Source organism: Glossina fuscipes, unplaced genomic scaffold, assembly GCF_014805625.2.
Source record: "Glossina fuscipes isolate IAEA_lab_2018 unplaced genomic scaffold, Yale_Gfus_2 3, whole genome shotgun sequence".
NCBI lineage: Eukaryota > Metazoa > Arthropoda > Insecta > Diptera > Glossinidae > Glossina > Glossina fuscipes.
Genome location: NW_023998417.1, coordinates 6691496 through 6706447, shown reverse-complemented (window position 1 = coordinate 6706447; position 14952 = coordinate 6691496). Strand labels below are relative to the sequence as shown.

At 30.7% G+C, this 14952-nt stretch overlaps 1 protein-coding gene across 2 annotated transcripts; it reads right to left on the bottom strand.

Annotated features, from left to right (window-relative positions):
- Positions 1–136: 136 nt before the first annotated feature.
- On the bottom strand, positions 137–10317 carry LOC119634990. Of its 2 annotated transcripts, XM_038029471.1 has the most exons (3): positions 10113–10317; positions 8497–8836; positions 137–377 (listed from the first exon to the last, which is right to left on the bottom strand). In XM_038029471.1, exons 2-3 carry the CDS (start codon positions 8725–8727, stop codon positions 216–218), a joined length of 393 nt encoding a protein of 130 aa, XP_037885399.1. In that variant the 5' UTR covers positions 8728–8836; positions 10113–10317; the 3' UTR covers positions 137–215. The 2 variants fall into 2 exon arrangements, with proteins under 2 accessions (XP_037885399.1, XP_037885398.1); XM_038029470.1 differs by lacking the exon at positions 10113–10317 and having other exon boundaries at positions 8497–9083.
- Between the last annotated feature and the right edge of the window lie 4635 nt (positions 10318–14952).

The following is a 14952-nucleotide window of genomic DNA, read 5'->3' as shown; positions in this document are numbered from 1 at the left end:
TCTCTCTCTCTCTCTCTCTCTCTCTCTCTCTCTCTCTCTCTCTCTCTCTCTCTCTCTCTTTCTTATCTAGAGTGCTTTAAAAATTATTTTTAAAATTTTTTTTGTTGTTATTTTTTTTAAATTCTGTCCTTATTAATTATGTACTATTATTATAATGAAAACTTAGAAAGTTAACTTATTTTTAGAAAATTTAATCATAATGCATAATTTTTAATCTACAAATTTGTTTCATAGTAACTTTTATAAGCATCCATTTTATCGCGTGCACGAAAATTGGGGGAAGAGCAATTCGATTTTACGGTGGCTGATGGTGCTTGATACGATTTTGCGGAGGAAGACGATGACATGGCATTACTGGCGGCATGGTATGTGTTGATCTGAAATAACGTCAAAAAAAGAGAAAAAAGAAAAAAGTTAATATATTAGAAAAGAAGAGGAGAATATAGCTTTAACCAAACGATTTAGTTAATTAACATATTAACTTACTACCACATTTACATTAAGAAATTTTATTATAATTATATCGGGGTTTCATTAAATACAAGAAAAACTAAAAATAATTAATTTTTTTTCATTCCTATTACACATACAGGAAATACGTAACGACACTTTCAAGTTCACATAATTAGTTTCCCTTGTACTGTTGTTATCAAAAGTTTATACAAGAATACAAAACATAATTTTATATATACATGACTTTTAAAATAAAAATATAAAAATAAAAAAAAAAATAATCAAATAAAAAACCGTTTTTGTTAATGTTCACAATAAGGAAGTCCGATGATGTTCCAATGTTAGCAAATCGTTAATAAAACGTTTGCATTCCTGAGCAAGCTTTTAAGGAATTTCGAGCGTTTTCTTTAAAATTATCGGCTTTTATTTCCTAGGCCATTAATGCCTATGCCTAAATTACTAAAGATAATTGCCGTTTAGATATATTTAGGTTTGCGGTAGTGATTGAACTGCAAGGCTATTCAAGGCTATTTGCTCTACGAGTAACGACTAGCGTGAAAAGTAAGCATTTTGTGCTCTATGACTGGCAATAGTAGTCACTCGCACGCATTTACCTATTTCAGAATAATTGATTCCAAGAATAATATCTTGAATTTCTTAAATCTACCGCATCAGAAAATGTAGAAGCTCTTCAAGGACTTTAGCTCAAAAAAAAAAAAAAATAAAGAAGGCACAAGAAGGCTACGTTCGCTTCGAAAAATTTCTTATTATACAAACTTCTTCGTTTAGCAAATACAACTGTTTTATAGGTCCATCCATACTTGATTCATCATCAGCTGAATGAGACGTAAAAGTCATAGATGAAGCAAATGTTGTAATATTCACAAATTTTCTTAGAAATTTATACCGCATTTACAGCAGCGTTCAAGAAAAGCTTAAATGCCTTGATTGCGTATGCATATCTATGTTCGTATATCCGCAACGGATATAGATAAAGATAAAAATTTCCATATACATTCTATGGGTTACATCACATTGCTTGTAAAATCAATCACGCCTACGCGATTGTAGGATATCGAAATTTCGTTTTCACCTTAATTGATTATTTTTTAATATAAGTGCTTTGGATGGATATACTACTATACCAGATGCTTTACTATACATATACTAACTAACATTAGAATATTCTAGAACTGTTAGTTTGCATTACGAACGACGAAAGTGGGCTCATAAAGATTTTACTGATTGTTGCTGAACAATTTTTTTTTTTTTTGTAATGTATTCAAAAATAATAAACTTATTTGGCCGGTACAGGTAGATGCGCTGTATTAAGCTGTGTATGCAAGTCATTTCATAATTGAACGTAATTAGACTGAATCGCTTCGTAATAAAATTAATAATTAACACGCACGCCTACACCTACGGCATTGCATAGCCGGCACTCAATAAGAACATTTAAAATATATATAAGTAGCGCGAGAAAAAAAAAAAAAAAAATTCAATTCACTTTAGGGAGAAACTTAAGTTCTCATCATTTAATTATATATTTTTTTCTTAATTTTCTTCCTTCTGATAAAATCGATGCGATATTTTCGATTAACATCGTATCGTCATCGGCTATATTTCGGAATTTGTTAATGAAAAAATTACATTGAATTTCTTCTTTTTTTTTTTTACTATATATATAAATATATTTTCGTGCAAACATCCACTTACATATAAAATATATACAAAGTTGCAGATTTCTATTTAAGTTTTTTCAATTTGCAATTTTTCAACAACACTTAGAGATGCGCAGACGCAAACGGTTAAATCGACTTAAGTTATCATTATATATATATGTTATTAGTTAGATTTTTTTGTTGCTTATTGCTGATATTTATAAACGATATGTTCAGTTTTGCAAATCTATATACTATGATGGATTAATGAATATTTTTCATTGCTCTGTTGAAAAGGAAAGATACTCATATCCATATAAAGTGCCATTCCGAAAATGACTCTTCATCAGAGATTATTCTTAGATTGAAAAGTGCCTCCATTTTTGTCGAAAAGTCATAAAAAAAAAAAAAAAAAATCTAGAGGCCAATTAAACAAAAAAGATTTCAAATGCTGCAAGAAAGGAATTTCGAATTAGAAGGGCAAAAAGGGTATTGGTCCTAGCAACTGTCCTATTAGTTTAATTTTAAATCGATTTTTGTTTTAAGCCCCTTCATAGTTTCCTAGCAATCTTGGGCCAGTTTACGGGCGCGCGTTCGAACTTGATTTGTTAATTAAACTCAAGGAAAACAAAGATGTTGTTTTTGACCTCGATTTGTGATAGTCGTGATCTAAATCGTCTCAAAATTTACAAGATAAACATATACATATATATATATACATATATACAACATATACATATATATATATATACATACATACATATATATATATATATATATATATATGATAGATATGTGTGTTCTAAACCAGTTAACAAATCGAGCATACCCACTAAGTGCACGCGATCGTTGAGGATAGGTTTAAAAAAAAAAAAAAAAAAATATTTATTTACTGTGAAACTATAGCAGTTCTTTTAGCGAAGCAGTCACGAAACAGTTGCAATAAAAATCAACGCACACACACACACACACACACACATACCTATACGGAAACACACAACAACAATATTTGTTGTCGTATTTGATTTATTACAGTTATTATTGCTGACATCTTTTTGAATGCATAATAAATTTCTTTCTTTGATTATTCTCAGCTCTCTATCGGTGCAAATATCACGTACACTGAAATTCTCAGAACGTCGTTAACATTTCGTCGTTGGAAAGAAAAGTAAAAGTTGGCAAAATTTTTCAATATTTTTAAATTTTTCTTTGCTTTAAAATGTTTGGCAAATAGCGCAACTTGCAAAAATTTTGTAAACAATTAAAATGAAAAACTAAATACAACAATTCTCCGGCGATAAGAACAAATTCAATATTTGCAAATAAAAAATTTGTTGGAAAACATACATGTGTATAGACAATAAGCATGCGAATCGATCAGAAATGAAAAAAAAACATTATATGAGCGAATTTATGATCCCTATATCATCCAGAGAGATAATGACTTAACACATGTCGAAAAAATAAGCCACACGGGTACACACATACACACACACGTACACACACACACACACACACACACACACACACACACATAATTAAAACAATAAATGATAAACATTACGACGAGATACAACTAATAACATGGAATTTGGCTCTTTTTTTTGTTTTTTTTTTTTTTGTTTCATAGCACAACAACAACTGTTTAATCTCATTCTTTGCAAGTAAACATTATGCCGGTTATGCGAACATGGATTATATGCGAGTGAGCGCTGATTCATACAGTTTGGCTGAGATGTTTCATTTAGATATTGATTATAATACTGTTAAGGAAAAAAAAAAAAAAACGAGTCCTCCACCTTATGGGGTCCATCATATTTTTCTTTTAACAGATAATAATATCTTCTTGTTAGGTGTGTGTACAGAACAATTGTCAACATTCTGCTTGTGTTTATGTGTCCGAGCAAAAAATTGAAAAAACTAATGAAAAAAAAATTAAATTTTGATCACTTACAAGTTTATGTGGACTTGGGGCGATTTTATAAATTTTTCGTACATGAAGCAAAAATAAAGGAAATTGCAGCCGCAAGATAAAAATCTTGTAGAACTTATGAGTAATGGACAAAAAACGATACGTACCTTTTTGTTTGGGTAAGCAGGTATATGCTTAGTTTACGATTGAACCGTGATCGTGAGCTTTGTCCCATTTTTAATGGTAGCTTGCATGTAAGAGCTTTCATTGTCTCTGCCAACTCTGGAACGGATAGCTTCATTTTTGCGAACAGTAGAAAGTTTACCACAGACAGAGAGGCAGACAGACAGACAGACAGACAGACATGTTTAAGTTGATTTAGAATTTAATCCTGTCTTCTCGGACATCTTTCAGTGTGGCATTTGCCTAAATAGGTGCTATCTTGGGAAAAGTTTTGAACAACGTTCCATTCTTTAGGGATTTGCTAACAGTTTAGCGAAAGTCTCTCTTCTATGGCTTACGGATCATTGACGCCGATAAATCGAATTGAATTTAGATCGTCACAGTTACAACAATTTATGTAATCAAAGCAAATGGATATTATTTCAAACAATACGTCTACGCGCATTAATTAATACTTCCAAGTCGAAGCTAATCCCCACCTTTTTTAAAGCTTTAAAGATTTTTATTTCAATTATCAAAATTAAGTGGAAGACCTTTAACCAAAAAAAAAATTTTTCATTTCACTTACATAACATGTCCTATAGCACTTATGCACTTACGATATATGGTGTATTAAGTTTATGTGTTTGTATGTAACACATCGAAAGCGTATTTAAGATAGACTCACTTTTTATTATATCGAAAATGATTTTGAATCGATTTAAGTTTGTCTGTCCGTCTGACTGTGTTATTGTATCGCAAATTTTTATTTATTTTTTTGATGAATTTCGTTACATCATCGTGGCAGGACACATGGGCAAACCCTATTGAATCACACCTCTCACATTAGGCTTTCTTTTGAAGAACTAATAGCCCGGAAGGTCTATTAAACTAAAACGTGCTTCATAAGGAAAATAAAACTTCCTTTTTGATTATTTAAAATTAATTTATTTAAGTCAAGCAAGAAGAGATAGCTGCTTAGAATGCGCTATAATAAGTAACAACACAGATAACTCACAAACCGAAAGGCATTTTTTGTTTCCGTTTTCCGTGACTTAACAACTTTGTTTTATAATAAAATTTTTATTGAAAAAGTTTATTGCGAGTACTACTCCAGAATATAAAATATATGATATAACGTCACAAATACTATAACAAGAGAATACATTCTCTCTTGATTAGCGTTCAGAGCACAGAGATCTCAACATCGATACGAAAATTTTGTTTTCTATCTGAGTGGACAGAGAAGAGTATATTCAACGGTTTAGTGTAAACGATCGCACACTTACAACATTACAACGGCATCTTTGGCTAATCTAGATTGCCTTAGAAGACCACCTGTGACACGCTTTGCTTCAAGATTTTAAGACAACCAACAAATTCTTAGGATAGAATGTAGGTACGCAAGGCACAAGGGCCAAGCGAGGGCGCTTAATTTTCATCTGCTACTTATTGTATTTCTTACTTTAACACTAGAATTATCGAAGGAATTTGTTTGTGTCCATTTCCACTAAAGTGGATCAATTTAACGCATGATTTTTGTGGTATCATCACAGGCGTGAAAGTGAAGCTAGGAAGCTACACAACTAAGAAGCTAGGAACCGGGAATTTAACATAAACTTTTAAGAACCCAAGATAAAAAAATGGAACACGGAGAAATCGTTCACATTTTCGTCTTTAACTATCAATCGTTAAAGATATATCCGAAAAACTGACCGGACGTTTGTTAAGAGACACTTGCATGTTCGAGCCAAAAATGGAACGAATCACTTCGCTGACGTGCCCAACTCAATGAATGATAAAATTTCAATATCAATTTGCTACTACTTGTGGTATAGGGCTTATTAGGCAACAATCGTAAGGACTGGAGGCTTTTATCCTATTGAACTATTTAGAATCACTTTCGGAAACCATCTAAGTTTCTCTGCCCTTCTGCCTGTTTTGTTGCCAACCTACAGAACGCAACATCCAGTAAGAATACAGATAGACCTGACTTTTATCATACTGATTTACTTAGAATCATTTCTAAATTGATTGAAGCTTCCCTGTCCGTCCGTACGTCCTCTTTCCAACCTAAAGATCATAACAGGTGGATGGCTTCAGATAGACCCGCCTTTTGTCATACTGATCTACTTAGAATCATTTCCCAAATTGATCTTTGCTTGTCTGTACGTCCGTCGGTCTCGTGTTCAACATACACATTACAAATTAGTGCCGACGTGTTTTGGCGCCAAGAATGAAAACAATTGAAAATGCTTCAAATCGGATCACTTTTACGACAACTTCCCATATAATGCCTTAGTTTGAAAAGTTGATATATGAATAAGTGCAAGATGATGTAAGCGGACTATCATGTCTTTACTTGCTTTTAATTGAGTGAAGAACATGCTGAAGAGCCTTAAAATAAATTGAAAATAGGTTGCATAGAATGGCTTAACATTTTAAATACAATTTCATGCCCAATAAAAATTCTGTTAACTTGAATATTATGTCAAATGTTGTGAAGCTGTTGATTAACTAAATCTATCTTAAGTTGAGGGTAACGGTAATGGTTTGCTTCATTTTATTATCCGTCAAGGCACTATCTATTATAATTCGTTATCTACCTATCTTAAGTTTAGAGCCGGTAGTAAAAAGCTTTCTATATGATTAACGAAAAATAACTTTTACGAATAAAAGTGAAGCGAGTAAGTAAGTAAGTAAGTAAATATTCAAATAAATTAAAATTTTTAAATGGATTTATAATCTTACATGTTGATCAAGAAAGTATGAAATTTTATTAATAATGGTAGTAGTAGTAGTAATAGCAATAGTAATAGCAATAGTAATCACGTTCACGTATATTTTCATGTTATTCCGCCTATATGATCGCAAACTTCTTCTTCACTTCTTCTACTGTGCGTGTGCTATTCCCGATGAAAAAAAAAAAAAAAAAAAAAAAACAAGAAGCGGCTTGATGCATAAAGAACAAAGTTACCAGCAAAACCCTTTTAGCAGTAAATTTAAAACAATTTTTGGAATTAATACTATAAGTAAAGTGCCCATAAATCTTTATACCCCTAATTTATATACACACACAAACTTGAAAAAAAAACCAATAAAACATCGATATGAACATGAAAACATTTTACAACGTTTACGCATTACGTATGCATGTACATAGAAAATTTTGTTCAAAAAAAAAAAAAAAAACAAAAAAAAATAATAATGTTAACATTCACCGATAAGTTAAAAGACATTAAATATACAATCAATTAATAAAGATTTTTTTTTTTTTTAACTTCATTTGCGAACAAAGACTTGAGTAATTTTCTTTATAAGCATCTAAATGTAAATTTGTTACATATATATAATGTAATTTCGTATGTGCGTGTGTGTGTGTGTGTGTGTGTGCGTGTGTGTGTATGAGTTTCTATACGTATTTGCGTTTTGTTACCTCTTATCAAGATATCAGTGAATGCAGTACGTTGCATCATATATATATATATATATATATATGAACATGAAAATAAAACTTGGTTTAATTTAAACTCTATTAACGATGAGGGAAAACGGACGATGATAATGCTTCGATTTGGAGTTGTTTTACTTAAAAGGATTTTTTCATTTTTTTTTTTTTTTTTTTCTTTTTTTTGTGTCAACAAAGTCATTCAAATATGACTTTTATTTTCATAAATGTTTATAATATGGTTATCGAAGACTCTATGATTTTATGATGCCTTCACTTATTGTTTATAAAACGCTTCTTAAACCGTTAATACCGTACTTTATTTCCCTTTTTACATTTTTGCTAACATATTTTGATTAGTAGTTCCGTTGTTTATAATCATTCTGTGAAGTCATCGATTCTCGTGAATATGGCCAGCAGTTGCAGCAGTACACGCATACAGACACGACGAGACGACGTTTAAAAGTCTATATAAAAATTCATGGAAATTATGACTCATAATGTTTTTGCCATGTTAATCGCGTTGAATGTTGTTGTTATAATATTATGTTTGTTCATTTGTTTGTTTGCATTTGTTTTTGTTATTATTTTTACTAGACCCGAAGCCATATAAAACTAGCCGCACAAAAAAAAAAAAAAAAGAAACTCCCTTTTAGTTTGCATGCAACAACAAGACAAATTCCCCCCCCCCCCACACAAAAAAAAAAAAAATATTACAAAAAAAGGCCTATAGTGCTAGTGCTTAACAACCGAAAGTTAAGTTTTCTTATTTTTTTAATTTTATTTTTATTTTCATTTTTTTTTTTTTTTTTTTTGTTTTTATTTGCATTTGTGTGTAATTTAATCACTGCCCCACTTACCTTATCCTTGTCTGAAGTAACGTTACTAGAGGCTGCATTAACCGCTGTACAGCGATCGAACATTTTGCCATCGACAACATTGCGATGTTTGTTTTTTGATTTGAAGCGACCTGAGCGTGATATGGTGAAATTGCGCCTTTGATGACTGTACTGCTCACAACGTTTCTCCTCTTCGCTAAGGATGCTATCCAAATAGTTTATAGGTTCATGAGCGGTCATTGTATTGCTCATAATGTATAGCGCGAGCTTGCCAGTGTTTGCGGTGGTGGCGATGAAGCGAAGCTTTGTATTGAGACTTTTCTTGCCTTTTTCTTAAAAGTTTTTTTTTTTTTTCTTTTTTCTATCCACCACAAACAAAACAAAAGCAAAAAAAAAATTATTATTCCAACAAAGATTTATTGGCAGTTAAATGAATAGACAGCAAGCACTCTGGAACCACAAAATCTTTTGTAGACTTTTTTTCACACAGCCGCATACACATACACGTACATATAGGCGCACATTCACCTAAACTCTCTCACATATACGTACATATACATACACATACATATCTATGTATCTATATATATATATACATATATATATATATAGAACACCAATGTTTTATATTTGTCTGCTTATTTGTTTGTTGGTTTGTTGGTTTGTTTGTTTGTTTGTTTTCTTTTAAATCACAGCCGGGCAGCACGAAAAAAACGAGACTTTAGTGTAAACTGTCTAAATACAAAGTGACGTATGTTAAGCTCTACTGGGAACGTTCATCTATTTATTTATGTATGTCGTCGGGATCTTAAGTTTGCTAGTTTCACGAAATTAGCTTAAAAAAAGAAAAAACATTCAAATCCTCTCATGCTTTTCTTTTCTTTTTTTTTTTTTTTTTTTTTTTTTTTGTCTAATGTAATTTTTAGGTGGCTGTAGGATTTACATAAACGCCAAAAAAACTTTAACAATGAAAATAAATGACAGTTAGTCAGCCAGTCAGTTGTTGTGTTAATTTTTTAGTTAAAAAGAAAAAAAAAAAAAAAAAAAGAAAGGGCAAAAACACCAAAAAACAAGGCGGGTGAAATAAAGTTTTTTTTTTTTTTTTTTTTAAGTTTTTAAGCTAAAAGCTAGACGCTCGTTAATAAGTAAGTAAATAATAAGTAAGTGTAAGTAACCGTATCCGTTCGTAGCAAAGGCACTTTTATGAATGACACAACGAAGACCGCAACAACTGACTTCTGAGTGCACTCTGAGGCAAACGTTTGCTTCGTCTGTTGTTATTGTCGTTGTTTTACTGTTTGTTTTAGAGTGCCTTGTGGTTGTTATTATTATTATTATTATTGTTGCTGTTGCTGTTGTTGTTGTTGTGCTGTTAGACTGTATATTGTATTTTATTGTTTCGATGCGAGACTTTTAATACATACATATATATTTATGTATATATGTATTTATATATTTACTCCCAGTAACTAAATGACTTTGTGGATAGCATTGTTAGCTGAGTGGCTGACTGGCTGGCGGGTTTATTGTATATACATGTACATATATGCGCATATGTTTGTATATTTATTACTATATGGCTGACTATACATATATATATATATATATATATATATATATATATATGGTTGACTTACTGTTTATATTCTTGGCTGAGACGTCCTCTTCTTTTTGGCTGGCTGGTTGGCTGGCTGGCTGGCTGGCTGGCTGGCTGCCGGGCCAACATCAATAAACTTTAACACACGATCTCATCAAAACACAACAACAAGAACAACAACCACAACAGCAACAACAAGAATAATAAAGAAAGAAAAAGGAAAAGAAAACAAAAGCAGACAACATCAGAACACAACAACAGTAAGAAACGTAAACAACAATTAAAATAAAAACAAGAATAAAAACAAAAAAAGAAAAAAAAAAAACAAAACCCAAAGTTTTCAGTGTTGATCCAGTTTAAAGGTTTTTACGAGCCCTCCACCTTAGCAATGGATATAAACGAATAAGATAGACAGACATAAAATGAGGGCTAGAAAGAGAATAAATGCATTTATACTCACACATGTATCTATACTGTTAAAATTGCCAAAGAGTATACACATATATATATATATATATATATATATATATATATATATAGTGACGACGCGATGACCGGGCCAGGAGTAAAATATAAGGAAAACCGGAAATGTTACCCTTTTTCTATAACGGTTAACATGTACACATATGGATATATGTACACACCCAAGTAACTCTTCTTATATATATATATATATATATATATATATATATATAAAATACACTTATGTCACAACAGATTTTTTTAATCTGAGATTTTATAAAAAAAAATTTTTTTATATGATCAAAATTTTAAAACCAAATTTCACTTTTTTTTTCTTTTTAATTTTTTTTTTTTTTGTTTTTTTTTTTTTGCTTTTGTAACAAGTTAAGGTGATATACTAAGCTTGCCTTGCCATTTGTAAACTAACATCGCATGACTCACATGCACAGTGGTCGAAGAAATTTATTCAGGATTTTTGAATCAATTCAAATATTTAATGCATTACTAAATGAGCTTTCGCAATATTCGGTATATTAGAAAGAAAAGAAAATATTCAAATAATTTATAAAAAATTTAAATTTCATCATGAAAAACTTTATACATACATACATACATACATGCATATATGGAAAGATAGATGATAGCCAATTTGAGAGAAAGATGATGAGAAAATTCATTTTTCAATTTTTCCAAGCGTTTGCCAATGAATTGATTACCACATCTATGGTAAACAAAATTTATTTATTTATAATTTGGAAAAAGAAAGTTATGTAATTTTCAAATTATCTCATATTCTCCTCCGATCTTTTTGTTAATGAAATGAAAAAAAAAAAAATGCTAATTCAAAATTTTTCCAATAGCAAAAATTCGATATTCTTAATACTAATTAAAACGTAGTCGGATGATTGAAGGGATTGAAATTTTAAGACAAAGGCAAGCATTTCCCACTCGCTTTCCAAGCAGATATCTATATATATATATATATATCTTTTTTTTGTTCATAGCTTTACTGCTTCATTATAAAAAAACTTGATTTTTATCGGATAATTAATTGATTTTAAAACTGATCTCTCGACCTGACTGACGTAAATATATCAAAATCCTGAATTTGCTTTTTAAAGCAGTTGTAAGAACACTTAGTGGTGTGCAGTCAAATTCAAATTCAAACATCAGTTTTAACATCGAAGCAACGTTACCTCGGTCAGGGTCAGTTTTTCCTTTCAACTCGACTGGAACTCGCTCATGCTGCCATGCTGTACTAACATCTTCGGACTATTCGCTTTTTTTTAAGATTTAATTCACACAAAAAGTATGCAATGAAAATTTGGTTAAAACAAGTCAAAGTCCGGAGTCATTGCTCGGATATTTCCGTAACAATAGCTACCGGTTACGCTGTCCAATTGAGAAAGGTATTTCTATAATATGGCTTTCTCGTTTGTTATGCCTCACAGTTTACAAAAGGTGACATCAGATAACGTCTAAAGGCTCGCTGTGAATACAAAGTGAGCAAAATTAATGATTAGCTAATGAAACTTGCATTTACCCAAGGCAGGAAAGAAGCAGTGATATATTCAAGATTCGAACGGACGAGTAACTTGGCTTTCTTGGCTTGATTTACGATTATAAGGAAAGAAATCAAAAACTGTAAGATGAGGAAAACGCAGATGCATCTGTTTTAATACAAATTGAGGTTAATTAGCCCTTCTCCACTTTTCCAGTAACTTGATATTTCTTTCCGTTCAATTTATGCACAAAATATTAGAAACTTTTTATTAAGGGCAAATCTTTGATACTCCTTATCCTCTAGAATTTTACCTTAGAATCTAGATTAAAGATATATCCAAACTGTTTAGTTGTATTATATTTATTGTGGATACTTAGTAAGGATCCGATATTTTTGCACTCATCTAACTGTTCGAACCTATACATACATATGGACGGATTGCATCATAGAAATCATGCTCAATTTATTTTTATGTATTCTAGGCGGGTCATTTGACCGATCTCGAATTCGAGGCCGATATCATAATTTTTGCTACCGGAAGTGTATTTTACCTCAGACAAATGAACAAACGAATGGATATGTTAAAACCGATCACGAATATATATATATATATATAGTTTACATGCTCCCTTTAAGCCTTTTAACCGATTGACACCACACTTTTAATAATAATCGATTTTCACCATTTTCATTAAGCTACGAACCGAGAGAATGTCTACCGCGGACGTGACTAAATCGATTCAGCATTTTATACTAATCAAGAATATGTATACTGTTTAAAAGGTCTGAATTTTATTACTGGACGTTATAAACGTTAATAAAATGTCCTCAAGTCCAAAAAAAAAAAAAAAAAAAAAACTAGAAAATTTCAATAATTCACGCGGAATATGCATCATTCGGTTATAAACTTCGAATATAAAATTCACGTTCATTGCTGTTTGCTAACAAATAATTAATGCACTCTACTTGAAGTAATCGCATATTGTGCTATATATAGGACCAATACTTTTCATATTTCATATTTTGTATAAACAACTTTTTATATATATTAAGCTTTTAAGTGATTCATTATATAACTTGACGATAAAATGAATTTATATGAGATTTTGCCAGAATTTGAAATTGAAATCGTTATATAATTATGAGAAATAAAGTCAAAAAACATCGTTTTTACAACCACTACGATAAGTATGAACACAAGTCTACTAAATTTGAAACAAATTAACAAAAACAACGGAAATGATGCGGAAAATTGTGCAATAGCTATAAATATGTAGGCGTGTATGTGCATATGAGCAGGCGTCGTTATCTTGAAAAACGCATTATCTTTAAAGATTCTGTAATTTTATGGATAACGGTTTTAAAAAAGTACAATATAGTTGCCGCTAAGGCTTAAATAAAAACAAAAGCGTGGCATAACAAAATTTGAATTCATCTTTAGACGAATCTTGAAGCATTTACCATTTAAGGTAAATATATGATAATAATTTATGCACAACTTTCATAGCCATATCTACTGAAAAGAAAGTCTTTTTCAATTTTTCTCTACGTTCTGTAGAATTAATTCAAGAAATTTTAGATTTACTTAGAGAGAATCTTAGCCTCGAATGTGCGTGGTGAAGCCTAGGTCGTATAGGCCCATAAATGGCTAATCAAAATTTCACTTCTTGGTAAATTCTTAGCAGTCAGTTCAGACTCTCTCCCGAATATGTGATTTTGGACAACAATTCCATGCATTGTTACAAATGAAAAAACGAGCTTAATATACCGATTTACAAGAAAAAAAAAGGAGAAAAAAGAAAAGAAAAAAAAAAAAAAAAAAAAAAAAAAAAAAGATAAAAATTTCTTTACGATAACTATAAAATAAATGGAGACAAGTAACCTGAATTTAATTAACCATAAATATCGATTTTTCATGGCCGCCTTTAAAAAATCGACGTCTGACGAAACTTCTATCTAAAGTTGATATGTTCTTTGTAAACGAAGACGTTAGTATTTTGTACATACATTAAATTGTAGTTAATTCTTACATTTCTACAAATATTTATTACATTGAAAATCACTTACAAACAACAACAACAACAAACAAACTGGACGCACATTGATGTATGTTCTTTTTAACGTAGGCATTAAAATTTTCTTAATCTTATCAGTTTTCCGAAATAGTAAAAAATGCTATTGGGAAGGCAAGCATTTACATTTCACAAAAATGAGTTAATTGTTGACAGATATATATATATATATATAATAAAGAATCAACCGATGCAATAGTTTTTAAAATGTCTAAATAAATAAATATAATCATGTTCCTTGATATAAAATAATTACCTGAATAGTATTTTAGTTAAGAGAAAGTAATGCAGTATCTTCCGCCTATATCCGTCTAAGCAAAATCAATTGCAATTTTCTGCTTATTACGAACGAGAACATTCAAATCCGATAAACAACTCATAGGCTAATCAGGTTATGCATAAGATTGGTAGTCTTGTGTAGCGATACTAATTGCTCTCTTTGGAATTATTGAATATAATTTCAGATTCCCACTCATCTAAAGTTTTTTATAGATTTTTGAAGTTGAAAATGGATTATCGGTATTTTCCTGTAATTAAAAACAAAAAAAGTTAAGTTTAATTATAAAGAAAGTTGGGAAATAGTTACATTTTTCTTACCTTCCTATCGGCGTTATTGCGCTTGTCGTCCCAAAAAATTTATACGGCATCCGTCTATAAGAAGAGAAATTTATCAAGTAAACAACATACCTCCTTGGTAACTCCTTGGACACTTGAACTGACAACTTCGTTAGCGCGTTCGATATAAGGATTATTATCATTTGATTTATTTGCCAGATATTATTTTTATTTTAATTAATAAGAATTATTCAAAATTTAAAATTTTTTTCATTAATTTAACTAAA

Bases quoted from the DNA above. Each gene is read 5' to 3' on its own strand.
- LOC119634990 (XM_038029471.1), bottom strand. From the start codon at position 8,727: ATGAGCAATACAATGACCGCTCATGAACCTATAAACTATTTGGATAGC. The intron at 378-8,496 runs GTAAGTGGGGCA...ACGTTATTTCAG, and splicing joins TTACTTCAGACAAGGATAAG to ATCAACACATACCATGCCGC.